The sequence below is a fragment of the Microcaecilia unicolor genome, chromosome 4, assembly GCF_901765095.1.
Source record: "Microcaecilia unicolor chromosome 4, aMicUni1.1, whole genome shotgun sequence".
NCBI lineage: Eukaryota > Metazoa > Chordata > Amphibia > Gymnophiona > Siphonopidae > Microcaecilia > Microcaecilia unicolor.
The window spans coordinates 215304403-215318594 of record NC_044034.1 but is presented as its reverse complement, the minus strand read 5'-3'; the positions used below and the strand labels follow the sequence as shown (position 1 = coordinate 215318594).

At 43.6% G+C, this 14192-nt stretch overlaps 1 protein-coding gene across 1 annotated transcript in view; it reads left to right on the top strand.

The window, feature by feature from the left end:
- Nucleotides 1-13154, top strand: part of LOC115469001 (synaptotagmin-2-like) — a 76274-nt gene extending 63120 nt beyond the window's left edge. Inside the window, exons 5-9 of the mRNA XM_030201234.1 lie at nt 263-430; nt 1912-2079; nt 7730-7847; nt 9249-9382; nt 9712-13154. Of these exons, the coding sequence (XP_030057094.1) occupies nt 263-430; nt 1912-2079; nt 7730-7847; nt 9249-9382; nt 9712-9945 (822 nt within the window). The 3' untranslated portion in view covers nt 9946-13154. The remainder of the gene's footprint in view (nt 1-262; nt 431-1911; nt 2080-7729; nt 7848-9248; nt 9383-9711) is intronic.
- The last annotated feature ends 1038 nt before the right edge of the window (nt 13155-14192 follow it).

The window sequence follows — 14192 nt, the reverse complement described above, 5'->3', positions numbered from 1 at the left end:
CCAATGTTGACATATGTTATTATTCTATAATGGAATCTTTGCGCCAATGTGCCATTATAGAGTTGACGCTAAGTGCGAGGCATCAGGGCACATAACCCAAGGCACCAATTTATAGAATTGCCCCGTTTGTGTCTCTGTCTTATTGATGCCTCCTTTTCTTCCATGCTCCATGAGGATACTGTATGTTACTGCTGGGTGCAGCCTTGGTTCACACCGAAGATACAATTTTGACTCGTAGTCTCTTTCCTCTGTTTTTATCCAGATCACAGTTGGAGTGAAGCAAGCTGCAGATCTAAAGGCCATGGACAGTGGGGGGACGTCTGACCCATATGTCATTGTTTACCTGACGTCCGACAGGAAAAAGAAGTATGAGACAAAGGTTTACCGCAAGACACTGAATCCCGTCTTCAATGAGAGCTTCACCTTCTCAGTAAGGGTTCAATGGTCCTACCAGGGAGCTGAGAGATTTCTGCAGACCTCACAGCTGTTATAACTGGTTCTGTGTTTCTAACTCTGTCCCTTGACCCTCACACAAACTTCCAGCTCCTTCTGCTGTCATGATGGTGGTGGAAGCATGAGCAAAGTAACCCAGTAATGGCTGATGTGATACAATCAAGCGTGCAACTAACAAGCCCAGTGGTATATCCTCACTGAAAATGAATCTGTTCTTATTTTGTAAGAATAGTAGAAAGGGGCACCTCCGGACGGACTGAGAATGGAGAATGAATTCCCCTTTTTTTCAGGAATCATGGTCAGAATCTAGGTTCCATTACTCTCAGCAGGAAGAGAAGAGGTTTATAGTCAATAAAGGGATAATTTTATAAGGTGTTTTTCAAGCATGTGTGGCCATATATGCACATCAAAGACCTTTTATAAAATACTGAATGGCTTAAATGCACTTGCCTTGCAAGAAGGTATGCACTTTGCCAGTATGTGTAGCCTGGATGGAGCATGGGAAGTATGTGTGTTGATTATAAAATAATATGTGATTTCTGCTGCAAATGCTAATATTTTATAAATATATATATAGGTGCCTATGGGGCTTATTTTGGAAAGTAGTTAAAAAAATAGTATTTTCTGTCTCTCTGCTTCTCCCTCTCTACAGGCTTTCCAAGCAATGTCAGATGTGGATTGCGGCTATTTGGGCCCGACCTCTGGTTCCAAAAAAACAGCTGAGCTGGGGCCAGAAGTTCAGGCCCACTCAGAAGCAAGCCAGGGTCTGACATAAACTGGAAACCTTATTCCCCACCCTCTACACCTGCCCAGAACAGCTGTTGATTAGCTATTACTTTGTTGTTGTCAGGCTCAGTTGCCTTCCCAGCCTGAACTGCACCTTCACCGTGTGCAGGGCCCACTCTCTCTCCCCTCCCATCCACCATGGCCCTGCAGCACAGTCTTGCTTCCTCCCTTCTGTTGCACCTCTGCCAGGCTCACGCTAATAAACTACCATGGTAGACGCATGGGGCCCAGCTTTCAGCAGCACCGCTAGTGCTTCCTGTGCCAAGCCCGCATCCTCTGATGTAAACTTCTAGGACTGGTGCAGGAAGCACTAGCGGCACTGCAGAGAGCCGGGTCCCGCGTGACTCCCATGGTAGTTTATTAGCGCGGGCCCGGCAGAGGTGCACATGTTGGGGGTGGGGAGGGAGCAAGACTGTGCTGCAGGGCCGCAGTGGATAGGAGGGAAAAGAGAGAGCGAGAGAGAAATTAGGCAAGACTGGATGGGTTCGGAGGATGAGAGAGAGAAAGACTGATATAGAGAGATAGGGCTATACTGGATAAAAGGGAGGAGAGACAGAGGCTACGGGCTTCCTTCACTCTCGTAGTACAATGTCCTAGCCTGGGGACGATGCCCCATCTTTTCTTGTTAAAGCTCAAGCACCAAACACAGGCATGACCCCTTTTCTCTTTCAGATGCCGCAGGCAGATGTGGCGGACACTGCTGTGGTTCTTCAGGTGTATGATTTCAACCGTTTCTCCAAGCATGACAGCATTGGAGAGCTGCGGCTGCCACTGGCTGACTGTGACCTGCAGCATGTGATTGAGGAGTGGCAAGAACTTAGCACCCCCAGCAAGATTGAGGTCTGTTCCCAACACAGAAGGGTGGGGAGAGGGCAAGGGAGAACATTGATTATGGGATTAATTTTCAAAGGAAATTATACACCAGCAGTTGGTAAACTATAACTTCTTACCCACAGATATTCAAAGCCAGGATAAAGCCAGGTGAAAATGCATCTAACCACCTTGGCTCTATCCATGTAGTGAAGGGGCACAGGGAAAGCAAAGCAAGGGCATCAACCAAAAATTATCCATACAGCAGCAACATTCAACTGCAAAGTGGGTAATGAATATGTTTAGTAGCAGTTCCGGTGGTCAATGCTTACCATTTATATTCAACGCTATTTATATATAATGAAATAAAATTTAAGATTTAAAAGTGCAATATCTAATTATATATTTTACAGGATTGCTCTTGGAGTGGCATTAATATGATCTTGATTGTTGAGTTTAGTTATTAAAAAAATAACAAGGGGGGGGGGGGTTGGGCTGTCTGGGGCAACTGTTCTCAAACTTGTCCTGAGGGGACCACCAGCCATTTGGGTTTTCAGGTTATCACTAATGAATATGCATGAGACAGATTTGCATGCCTGTCACCTCCATTATATGCAAATCTGTCAAATGCATATTCATTAGGGCAGTGTTTCCCAAACTGTGCACCACAGCAAAATCACAGGGGAGCTGTGGGATATTTTAAGACCCCCTTCAAAATTGTGGCACCTGTGGAATGGCTGGCAGGGATGTTCAAGTCCCGCCAGCTGAAGCGGTCTGCTGCCCAAGCCCCAAGCTCCATGCTGCCTGAGGTTGGCGGCATGATTCATGTTGAACTGAGCATGCAACGGAGTGCCAGCATCGGTGGCAAGGGCATGCTGCCGATTTCCTTGCTACTTAGGCAGTATGGTGCTTGGGTCTCAGGCAGCAGACTGCTTCAACAGGTGGGGCTTGGGCATCCCTGCTAGCAAAGTTAGAACTCTAGGCTACCGTGGAGAGCAGGGGGAGAAGAAGACCTGAGAGGAAATGTATGGTCTAGGGGTACCATGAAAAAATTACTTAAACGCTAAGGACACCATGAACCTAGAAAGTGTGAGAATCACTGCACGAGGCATATCCTGATTCTGAAAACCCCTCTTCTCGTTCTTGAGCTGAGCATCCAGATCCTCCAGTTCTGGCTGCACATATGGAAAACAGAGCCAGTATCTCAATGCTACAGTGAGAGTTCTCAGCTACTGCAAAGCCTAAGCTGTACATTTTGGGTCTCTATAGAGGACATCATAAGTATAGCAGAAAGGGAAGTGCCTCAGAATGGGGAATGGATAAAACATTCTTAGGCTACCAGTGGTGTACAGAGGGTGGTTGTCCAGAACAGGTTTGTGAACTACTGGCATAGGGATGGAGGGTGGGTGGGTACACAAGGCTGGACACTCAATACTCTTGTACTGGCCCTTCCTGCATAAGTCTGAAACAGCTCAGATTTTGCCCAAGGATTTCATTTTCTGCAATGCCTAACAGAGAAACTGTTCCACAGACACAAGTACAGAACTAAAAGAGCTGCAGGACTTCTGCTTTGAATGCCTGAACTTAAGGACTGAGCATGATTCTACCCCCCCCCCCCCCCACCCCTCCACACCCAGTGCTCTTTGCACATGTTTTCACTTGCAGAATGTTTTCCCTTCCAGAAATTGCTAATAGAAGTGAAGGGCACAAGATACAATGTTCAAAACTGGGAGAATTGTCAATATTGTGTTCTATCATTGCCCCAGTGATGAAAAATTGCCAATTTCTGTAACCATTAGTGACTTTAGCTAAAGAAAACAGTAACACAGCTTGACTCGGCATTGCCTGACTAGTGGTCATTGGGCCAGAAAATGAAAGATGTTAGGGAATCTGTAGGACACTGCACCTCTTCCAATAATAGCACTCCCTCACAGTGTCAGAGCCACCTTAAAATCCATAGTCCCACCCAAGGGGGAAGTGACACGGGAGGGGTGGAGCCAGGAGGGCATATAACATCTAAGCTGAGGACATAGCTAGGTTAAGGAGGCCCTAAGGGAAGCAGCGATGCCCCACTGCATTTGCCTCCACCGCCTATGTGTGAATTGCAACTGCTACAGTCAGATAGGCCAAGTTTAACTTGGACCCTTGCAACTTTGGACTTTGACTCAAGTAACTGCAACAAAAGCTGGCATTTGTAGTATCCCAATGGCAGTACTTTGAGTTGCAAGGGCAACTGATGGGAACCAAGTGGAGTTATGATATGGTGCTAGTGCAAATCCAAATGCTGGCCAGCATGAATACTGCACTACAACTTCAAGTGCAAGAACACTGGGGGAAGCAGCAGCCCTGGACCATACCACCTGAGTTCTGAGAAAACAGCTGGAGAAGGTCCAAGCTCAGCTGGCCCAAACAGAAGTGTCCCAGCAAGAGATGTACAAGGAACTGGAAGGTTTAGTTACCCAGCTCAAGGAGGCTTCCCAGAGGAGGGACATATTGGGTGAATGGAGCTGCAGCATGGAAATGCAAACCCTGGAGTGTGAAGTGAAATACTTGAGGTCCACTGCTTGGGAGCAGAAAGAGTACTCACCTTTAAAGAGGGCAGGTGTGTGGGACACCTGTCACGTCCTGGTTGCCACCAGTTCTGTGAGTCTATTCCTGGTTTCTGAGAATGTCAGTCTTATGGAGAAACTTTGCCTATTGCTAAAAGTTCATCCAACCCAGTGGTCTGAAGACATCTTGCAGACAACTTTCTTATGGGGAAAACACTTCTAAGCGAGCAGCATGGAAGACAAATCAAGTTGAGCGATTACAGGAACCCATCGATAGGAGCGTCAAGGGCAGATACTGCAGTAAAGGCATAATCACTGCCAGAAAGCCTAGGCAGACTGTCAGTGTCCAGAGCATGCCCTGAGGTACTTACAACAGATCTGCCAGAAAGCTTAACCAACTGGTTGGTGGATCACATAGATTTGCAAATGACTACGAGAGACCCTCGCAAGTGTAATGAGCCCAGATGCCCTAAAAGCCCGGATGGGGGTGCTGCCATTACCCCAAGCGCTATAGAAGTGATAAGTAGTAGTAGTAGCAGGGTGGCCTCAATTCACACAGTGGTCAGATCCTATCCCTTTTGGATTGCAAATCCAGGTTGACTTGTGAGGAGTTTTCTGGAGGTTACAGAATGAGCCAGCTGTGGACCCTAATGTCTCACAGGTAATATGTCAAGACCCTAGAGCTGAGCTTCAAATACCTGTGACCTTCATGAGTTGCTGCATTTAGCCTTAGGATAAGGAACTGTCACAGACGAAGAGGAGTTGGATGAGGATGCCACTGGTGATGAATTCAATGCAGATGATCAGGAAGTCCTGAATTCAGGCCCAGGAGCTGGATGTTAGATATGATGGAACTGGAGAAGAGGGTGAAACAGATGATGATGACATGGGAGAAGTGGCTGCCCTGGATGATACCCAGTTCGTAGTCAGAGAGGACGAAGGGACATTTTGCCACTTGGTGCATAACAATCCTGTACCCCATTGCCTACCACTGTAGCTAATGTCACATGCCTAGAATTCAGCTAGTTCAAGGCCATTGGTATGGCAGGGCCAAGTAGCTACTACAGGTTAATTGCCCCACCTAGTGCTTGGAAGCCTTGCCTGTCTGGAGGAAGGGAGGGGCTTCTGAGTTTCTTGAACAATTTGGGAGCACTGGGTGTCAATGGCAGCCCTTGCCTTAGTTGGAAGGTCACTAGGAGTGGCAGGTGCTCAACTGGGTATGGTTGAGTTGAAGGGAAGGGTATGTGAGGAGGTCTATAGGATTTTGCCCCTCTTCCTTAATAGCACACCCTCACAGTGTCAGAGCCACCTTAAAAGCCATAGCCCCACTCAAGGGGGTAGTGACACGGGAGGGGTGGAGCTAGGAGGGCATAGTCCAGGAAGTGTATAAGCTGAGGCCATAGCTAGGTTAAGGAGTCCCAGAGGAAAGCAGCAAGGACCCGCTGCATTTGCCTTCACCACCTATGTGTGAACTGCAACTGCTACAGTCAGGTAGGCCAAATTCCACTTGGACCTGTGCAACTTTGGACTTTGACTCAAGTAACTGCTTGAGACTATATTAGTAACTCTGGGGAACCAGGCCAGAGACAAGTAAAGTGTACTGTTGTGCTGAGAAACAGTATTGTACACTGTGGCCCTGCAGGCGCAGGCCACCTTGCTACATTTTATGTATTTATTTATTTATTGCATTTGTATCCCACATTTTCCCACCTCTTTGCAGGCTCAATGTGGCTTACAATACAGCATGAATAATGGAAATATATAAGAAAATAGACATTTAGTATTACATAATGATCTTGGTTAACATGATAATGATAAAGCATGATAGTGGTTTGACAAGCAAATATCGTAAGATAATTCTGGATATATGTGTAGGGGTTCACATTTGTTACTCTTTGTGGTATGCCTTGTTAAAGAGATGGGTCTTCAATAGTTTGCGGAAGTTAGTTAGTTCATAGATCATTTTTAAGTTGCGTGGTACAGCGTTCCAGAATTGTGTGCTCAAGTAGGAGAAGGTTGACGCATGCATTAGTTTATATTTTAGGCCTTTGCAGTTGGGGAAGTGAAGATTGAGGAATGTGCGGGACGATTTTTTAGCATTCCTGGATGGTAAGTCTATCAGGTCTGACATGTAGGCTGGGGCATTTCCGTGAATGATTTTGTGAACTAGGGTACATATTTTGAACGCGACGCCTTGGTTTGAGTGGAAGCCAATGTAGCTTTTCTCGTAGGGGTTTGGCACTTTCATATTTTGTTTTCCCGAATGTGAGTCTAGCTGCGGTGTTCTGGGCTGTCTGAAGTTTCTTGATTATTTGCTTTTTGCAGCCAGCATAGAGTGTGTTGCAATAGTCTAGATGGCTAAGTACCATTGATTTTACCAGGTTACGGAAGACGATCCTTGGGAAGAAAGGTCTTACTCTTTTTAATTTCCACATTGAGTGGAACATCTTCTTGGTTGTGGTTTTTGCGTGATTCTCAGGTGTTAGGTGTCGATCAATGGTAACTCCGAGAATTTTTAGGGTTTCCGAAATTGGAAGATTCAGTTTTGGTGTGTTAATGGTGGTGAATTTGTTCGTGTTATGTTGAGAGGTGAGTATTAGGCAATGGGTTTTTTCTGCTTTGAGTTTCAGCTGAAATGCATCCGCCCATTAATGCATGATTTGTAGACTCTGGTTAATGTCATTAGAAATTTCCTTTAGATCTTGTTTAAATGGTATGTAGATTGTTATGTCGTCTGTGTATATGTGTGGGTTGAGGTTTTGGTTTGATAATAGTTTGGCCAAGGGTATCATCATTAAGTTGAATAAGGTCGGTGAGATTTAAGAACCCTTTTGTGTTTTACATTTAAAGAACATTTTTGTGCTTATTTGCTTCCCCCTACCTGTGAATGGAACAGGATCTATACCTCATATTTGTAATAAAACCATATTTCCTTTCACCTGCAACTGCTGTGTGGTGCTGTCTTACCTGGGCTCCGGCCCACCCTCGTTCACGTTAGCACAAAATGATTACAAAATATTTTTAGGTTATAAGGCCCAGATTGAGAGAGTGCAATTTTTAAGGGGGGGGGGGGGGCAGGGAGTTAAGAATTAAGAGGGCTTCACTGCAAACATTTTTCTCTCTTATTTCAGCAAGATCGCTTAGGAGAGATCTGTTTCTCGCTAAGGTATGTTCCCAGCACTGGCAAGTTAACTGTTGTCATCCTGGAGGCCAAAAAGCTCAAGAGAATGGACACTGGTGGATTATCAGGTGAGATTAAGCAAGGGTTCACTGGAGGGGCCTGGGATGGGGAAAAAAGAAGTTATCATGTGCAGAGACTGACCTTTCAGCTCGGCAGTGGTATCTGTGGTTTGAAGACAAGAAATAAAAGTCTCAAAATCTCTAGCTGGGAACTGAAGATGTTCTTAATTTGTTGATAGCAGAGAATGTGCTTCCTTACCAGGACACTATACTGAAGACATGGCAGCTGTCTCGTTACAGACTGTGTTTTGCATACATGAATTGCTATAGGAAGGATTTGCACATCCTGTCAGCTAATGTTCTACTTTGTGTCTGTAATATTGAGGACAGCAAGCAATCACAAAGAAACTGTTTTTCAATAAATAGACTGCCAAAATCAGACAACAGTACCATTTTCCTGAAGTAGAAAAAGAGAAGAAAAAAAAAGACCTCAGAACATTTAGGGCCCTGTTTACTAAGCCACGCTATAGGTGTGTTAACATCGTTAATGCACGGTAATCATGTATGCACCTACAATATCCCTATAGGCACCTACACGGTTAGCGTGCGCGCTAACTGTAGGCGCGTTAAAAATGTTAACGCACCTTAATAAACAGGGCCCTTAATGATCTTCAAAAAAATGCCTCTGCCAACTGAAAAAAGTGTATTCAATTGTATGAAGCTGAGAGTTCATTTGAAAAAAAATGTTGACTGTCAGACTGTAGTCATCCCAATCATAAATTTCAAATGATTTAGACAGTAAATCACACAATGCATCTTTTTCAGTAAAGTTGCCTTGTGTAATTTACTTGTTTTGTTTAATAATTTGAAGCTTATTCTTGAGACAACTACAGTTTGACAGTAATTTTTTTTTATATATGAACTCCCAACTTCATATGATTGAATAAACTCTTTTCAGTTGGAAGAAGAGTTTCATTTTGAAGACCAATAAAAGAGATTCAATGAGCCAGTTGTCATGATTAAGGCATTCTGAGATCTTTTTTCCTGTTCTATATTTCATGCCTTTAATACTTCCTTTACCATCCGTCTATTCTCCCTTTCAATTTTTCCTCTGATTGTGTAACTTTTGCTATTGGGTTTCATTCTGTTTCTTGGTCTTCATTTCTCCTGTATCCTTTTTTCTTTTATTTTCTGTCTCCCTTCCTCCTCCTATTTATTTCACTATGTATCTGTCTTGATTTTTAATCATTCTAACTTCACTCTGTGTCTTATGTTTATCTCCCTTTGTCTTCCCTGTTCTGTCATCTCCATCCTTTTTCTGTTGCTTTGTCACATTCCTTCTATCACCTCCATCCTTCCTCCTTCTCATTGTTGCTCTGTGTGCATGCCACATTCCTTTTTTGTTCCTCTTCTCCTCACTGTTTCTGTCATCTGCATCCTTCCTTCTCTTCCTTTCTTTGTGTTTTTCAGATCCCTATGTTAAAGTGCAGCTTATCTTGAATAAGAAGAAGTGGAAGAAGAAGAGGACAGGTGTTAAGAAGAATACCTTGAGCCCATATTTCAATGAGGTCTTCACTTTTGATGTGGCTTTTGAGCAGATCCAGGTGAGTATTTCAGCCAGGCTCAGATTTTTGTACTATATTTAACATTCACATGATTGGTTTTAAAGGTTGATTTTATCTGCATCATTGCCATGGTAACTGAATAGAAGTGCCCACAGCGAAAAAGAAACAGTAAATATAAAACAAAAGGATAGGTAAATGTAACATATTGGTCTATCTATGATTCATTTCTTTCTGCCCTCTGCTCTCACTGTTCATTCTTCCTTGTTATTACCCTTTATTGTGCCATTTGAGTTCATCTATCTTCCCTTCCTTTGTCTTTTCCTCTTCTTCTTCTTTGTTTCCTTTCTTTTTTCCATTTCTCTTCACAGAATGTGGACCTAGTAATCTCGGTATGGGACCATGACAAAGTTTCAAAGAATGAACAGATTGGCAAGGTGTTCCTGAGCTGCCGAGCCACAGGTAACCAGCTGCGCCACTGGTCAGATATGCTGGCAAATCCCCGAAGACCCATAGCCCAGTGGCACAGCCTTCAACCTGTGGAGGAAGTTGACCAAGCTCTGGCTCTGAAAACTCGCTTCAAATTACCTTTACCAACTAGCTAACACAAGGCTCTCTCTTCTGCCTGACTACATGCAAGTCCCCAACTAAAAGGGAAGAAGTCCTTATCTTTCTGACTTTGTTGAATACGAGAACTATGGAATGTATTGGCATTCAGTCGCCTGGAATATGATTTCATGGGGTAGCGGCACAAAGATAAGTGTTTTCCTTCGCAGTAGATATTTGGAGTGTTAAGGACCCTACATAGTCAGGTGCTCTTACTGAGTGTTGTAGCTATGGGGGGGGGGGGGGGGGGAGTGAAGGAATACTCAGGACTGAATTAGAGCAGAGGGAAAATCACTCTTACCCTGAACAGAGTGGAAACGAGGCCAGCTCATAAGAAAATCACCAACTACTACTAAACATTTATTTAGTACTACAAGTTCTACACAATGCTGTACAGACAAATGGAAGAGACTGTCCCTGCTCTGCGGAGTTTATAGTTTACTCAACAGATGGGTAATGAGGAGTAAATAGAACTCCTAGGTGTAGCCCGGATGTTAAGACTGCATTCTGTTTCTTCCCTTTCTCACATTGACAATTAGCTGGTTGTAGTAGAATCTGTAATAGGAATGATCGTTGCAGGTGTCCAGATCTTGCCTCGTCTGAGTAAGTGGAACCAACAATTCAGCAAGATGGCTGAAACGTTGGTTCCACTTACTTAGACGTAGCAAGACCTGGACACCTGCAACAATCATGCACCAGCAACGGAAGCCTTACAGAACTGTAATAGGACAGTTTATTAAAACAAACCAGCTACAGTTAGCTGCCCTCTATTATTATTGTAGCTAATCATCATCTGCAGTCAGGAAGCATCCTTCATCCTGTGGAGCCCATCGTTTGGCCATGAGACAGATGAACTGTGTCAGCCATGGAATTGTTTGGATTGATGAGGAGAATCAGATTAGGAATTTAAAGCCGTATGTAAAAGATGGGGCTTTAGGCATGATTTGAATATGACTAGGGAGGGAACCAGATGCATTGATTCAGAAAGGTTGTTGCAGGCATTTGTAGAAGTAAAATGGAAGGCAAGGAGCAAGGATTTGATGATGGAGAAGGATACAGATAAAAGCAACTCACCTGATGAATGAACTTCAGGAGAAGGAGCATAGGGCACGATGACAGGTAATTGGGGAGTTGCACAGTAAAGAGATTTATAGATGAGTACAAGAAGCTTGAATGGGATGTGGAAAGGAGTAGGGAGCCAACCTAGTGACTTGAGAAGAGGGATTACATGGTCACAGCAATTCAGGCAAAATCTAAGCAGTGCTGCTTACTTTTATGTTTAAACAGTTTTTATTAGTGAATTCAAAAACCAGTGTTTACATACTAGATAAGAAACATTGCCACGAGCAAACAATAATCCTCCAGAAAAATTATGAATATGAACAAATACAAAACATAACAGTTCACCTTTTTCATATCATTATTATATCCTCCCCCCCAATCTGTCAAGTCAGTCATATCCAGTGGGCATGTAAGGTCTGTGTTCTTATGACCTCCCATGCCATTGTAGAAAAAAAAAGTCACAATGCACTTACCCTCTTCCCACTGTTACCCCTCTCAACCCCCCTTATACGCACCAGATTGTCTATGAACTTAACTATTTCTTCCCCCTTCCAATGTGTTTAAGATCAAACTATGCACCCTGGGGTCCAGGAGCGTCAAATAGGAATTCCAAATTGGCAAAAACACTCTCCAGCATTTGTAAGTGAGCCCTGCATCCCTAGCCTCCATTGTCACCAACACATGTCACCAACACTATGCCATTGTCAATGTGTAGGAGCTTCATCTTGCAACCAAACCTGTAAGATATACTTTTTCCCCACCACACTTCTGTACCATATACCACCAGCTTCTATGTTACCCAATAGGACCCCCACTGGTGAGACCATTGTACAGCATCCCAACATGTGTCCCATGTATCTAGTGACCCCAAGCCAAAACGTTCCAATCGTGGAACGCTGCCAAAAAGCATGACTACAAGTCTTCTTTGCCAGACCACATTTGGAACTGTGGTACATATTGGGGAAGTGGGCTTTGTATGCACAGAGTCCTGCTGACTTTTGAATAGACTGACGTGGTGAGAAATGGTTCAGTGGGAGCCCTATAAAGAACAAGTTGCAGTAGTATGCACAGGAGGAATGAAAGAGGGTTCTCATAGTGTGCACAGAGAGAAGTGAGAGATTTTGAAAATCTTAGAAAGAAAGAGCAAACATGATTTTGCACTGTATTGGATCTATGCAGAGGACAGAGAGTTGCCAAAGATAAACAAGGTTATGGGCTGAGGGAACAGAATGAATAAGATGGACAGTAGTGTTATCCACAGAGATGCAGAAAGAGGGTAGGGGGAAGAAGGATTGAGGGGGGGGGGGGCTATGAAAAGTTCTTCCCTGGCAAGTTTCAAGTTGTGGTTGCTAGATGTTCAAGCAGCATTATTACACAGGCAAGCTGAGACAGTGAATGAGAATTCAGGTGCAGAGAAGTAGATCTGGACAGTGTCAACACGAAAGTGGTAGTGGGAGATAAGATAACCTTAAGGGATAAGTGTAGAGAGAGAGAAAAGGGCCATGAATTGAGCCTAAGTGATACTGATAAAGTGGGATAGGTGTGGAAGAAATTCCCCCAGAAGCAACACTGAAAATGCAATAGAAAGGTAAAAAGACAACGAGGACAGAACAGAGTCAACGAACCCAAGTCAGAACAGTCAGCCTGACATTCAAAGCGAGCAACACCTGCAATTCAGATAACTTAGTGTTCACTGGGTGCAATCAGTGATTTCAATGGCATTATCTGGATGCCATTGATAATCATGTTCGACCGCCTCGCACTGTCTAAGATAGCACTGGGACAGTCCAGGAGTTGTGTTAAAGCAGAGCTGGAAGTTATTCAGTACTGGTATCCAGAAAACTGTCATCTGTGCCTTCCTCCTCATGACAGTACTCAGATAACTTCCAGCAGCTGCCTTAGACTTGGAAATTCAGTGCCAGTATCCAGGTAAGGCCTGGGGCTGAATATTTGAGTTTAGATTTAAATGTCACAGTCAGCATTTGAATTAACACAGAATGTGATGGTTAAAGATTGGGGAAGCATGTTTAAAAGCAGGTGGTGATCAAGAATGCAAAAGGTTGCATACAGGTTATAATGCCTCTGTATAGCTACATGGTGCAACCTCACCTTGAGTATTGTGGTAACAGCGGTTAGTGTATCTAGGTTTAAAAAAAAGGTTTGGACAAGTTCATGGAGGAAAAGTCCATAGTCTGTTATTGAGATGGATATGGGGGAAGCCACTGCTTGCCCTGGGATTAGTAACATAGAATGTTGCTACCGTTTGAGATTCTACATGTAATGTTGCTATAAATTGGGTTTCTGCCAGGTACTTGTGACCTGGATTGGCCACTGTTGGGAGCAGGATACTGGACTAGATGGACCATTGGTCTGACCCAGTATGGCTATTCTTATGTTCTTATGATAAGGATTTAGTACTGGCTGTTGACATTGGCCACGAAGAGGTCATGGGAAACTTTGGCAGTGGTATCTCCACAGAAGGAAGAGGACAAAGGCCAGAGTGGAGCACAGTAAGAGAAGTTTGAGATGTCAATAAATCAAGACAGCATGCTGTACATGAACAGCACCTTCAAAGAGTTTGGATGTGAAGGATGATTATTAGTGCTTCATAAAATATAACTATCCATAATGAAAGAACCATTAACTTCTCTGGTGTCCTCCTAAACTGTATCCTTTCATAGTAATCTGGCACTTCTTCATAGTACTCATCTGCCTCTCCACACTTGACCCTGTTCCCTGTCACTGTTGTTCCCACCCATCCTGTTCAGCCTCACAGTGCCCTGTACTAACTCCATCTCTCTATAGGATTTTTCCATCTTCCACTCCTTTGTTTATAGGATAAACATTTCCCTTGAAAACAGACAACAAAATTCACATAATTCTATGTTTCTGTAGTAAAAAGCAGGAATAGCTGAGACAGGAGAAACCAAGCTCTATAAGAAGGACTTTAGCAGTCATGAAAGTAAGGGTGTTGATCTGATAATGGAGTTTAAAACTACATTTTAAGGTTAATTCCAGGCTAATACCTGCTGATCTGTGCTTTCTTTCTTTCTGGGCACAGAAACAATCTCTGCTTTTAATCAGAGAGACACTACATTTTTATTTTAGGTCTGACTTTTTTTTTTTTTTTAAATCACTAGGAGATCCAAAGTAGGGGCTTCTTCCATCTTGATGTAGTTCTAAA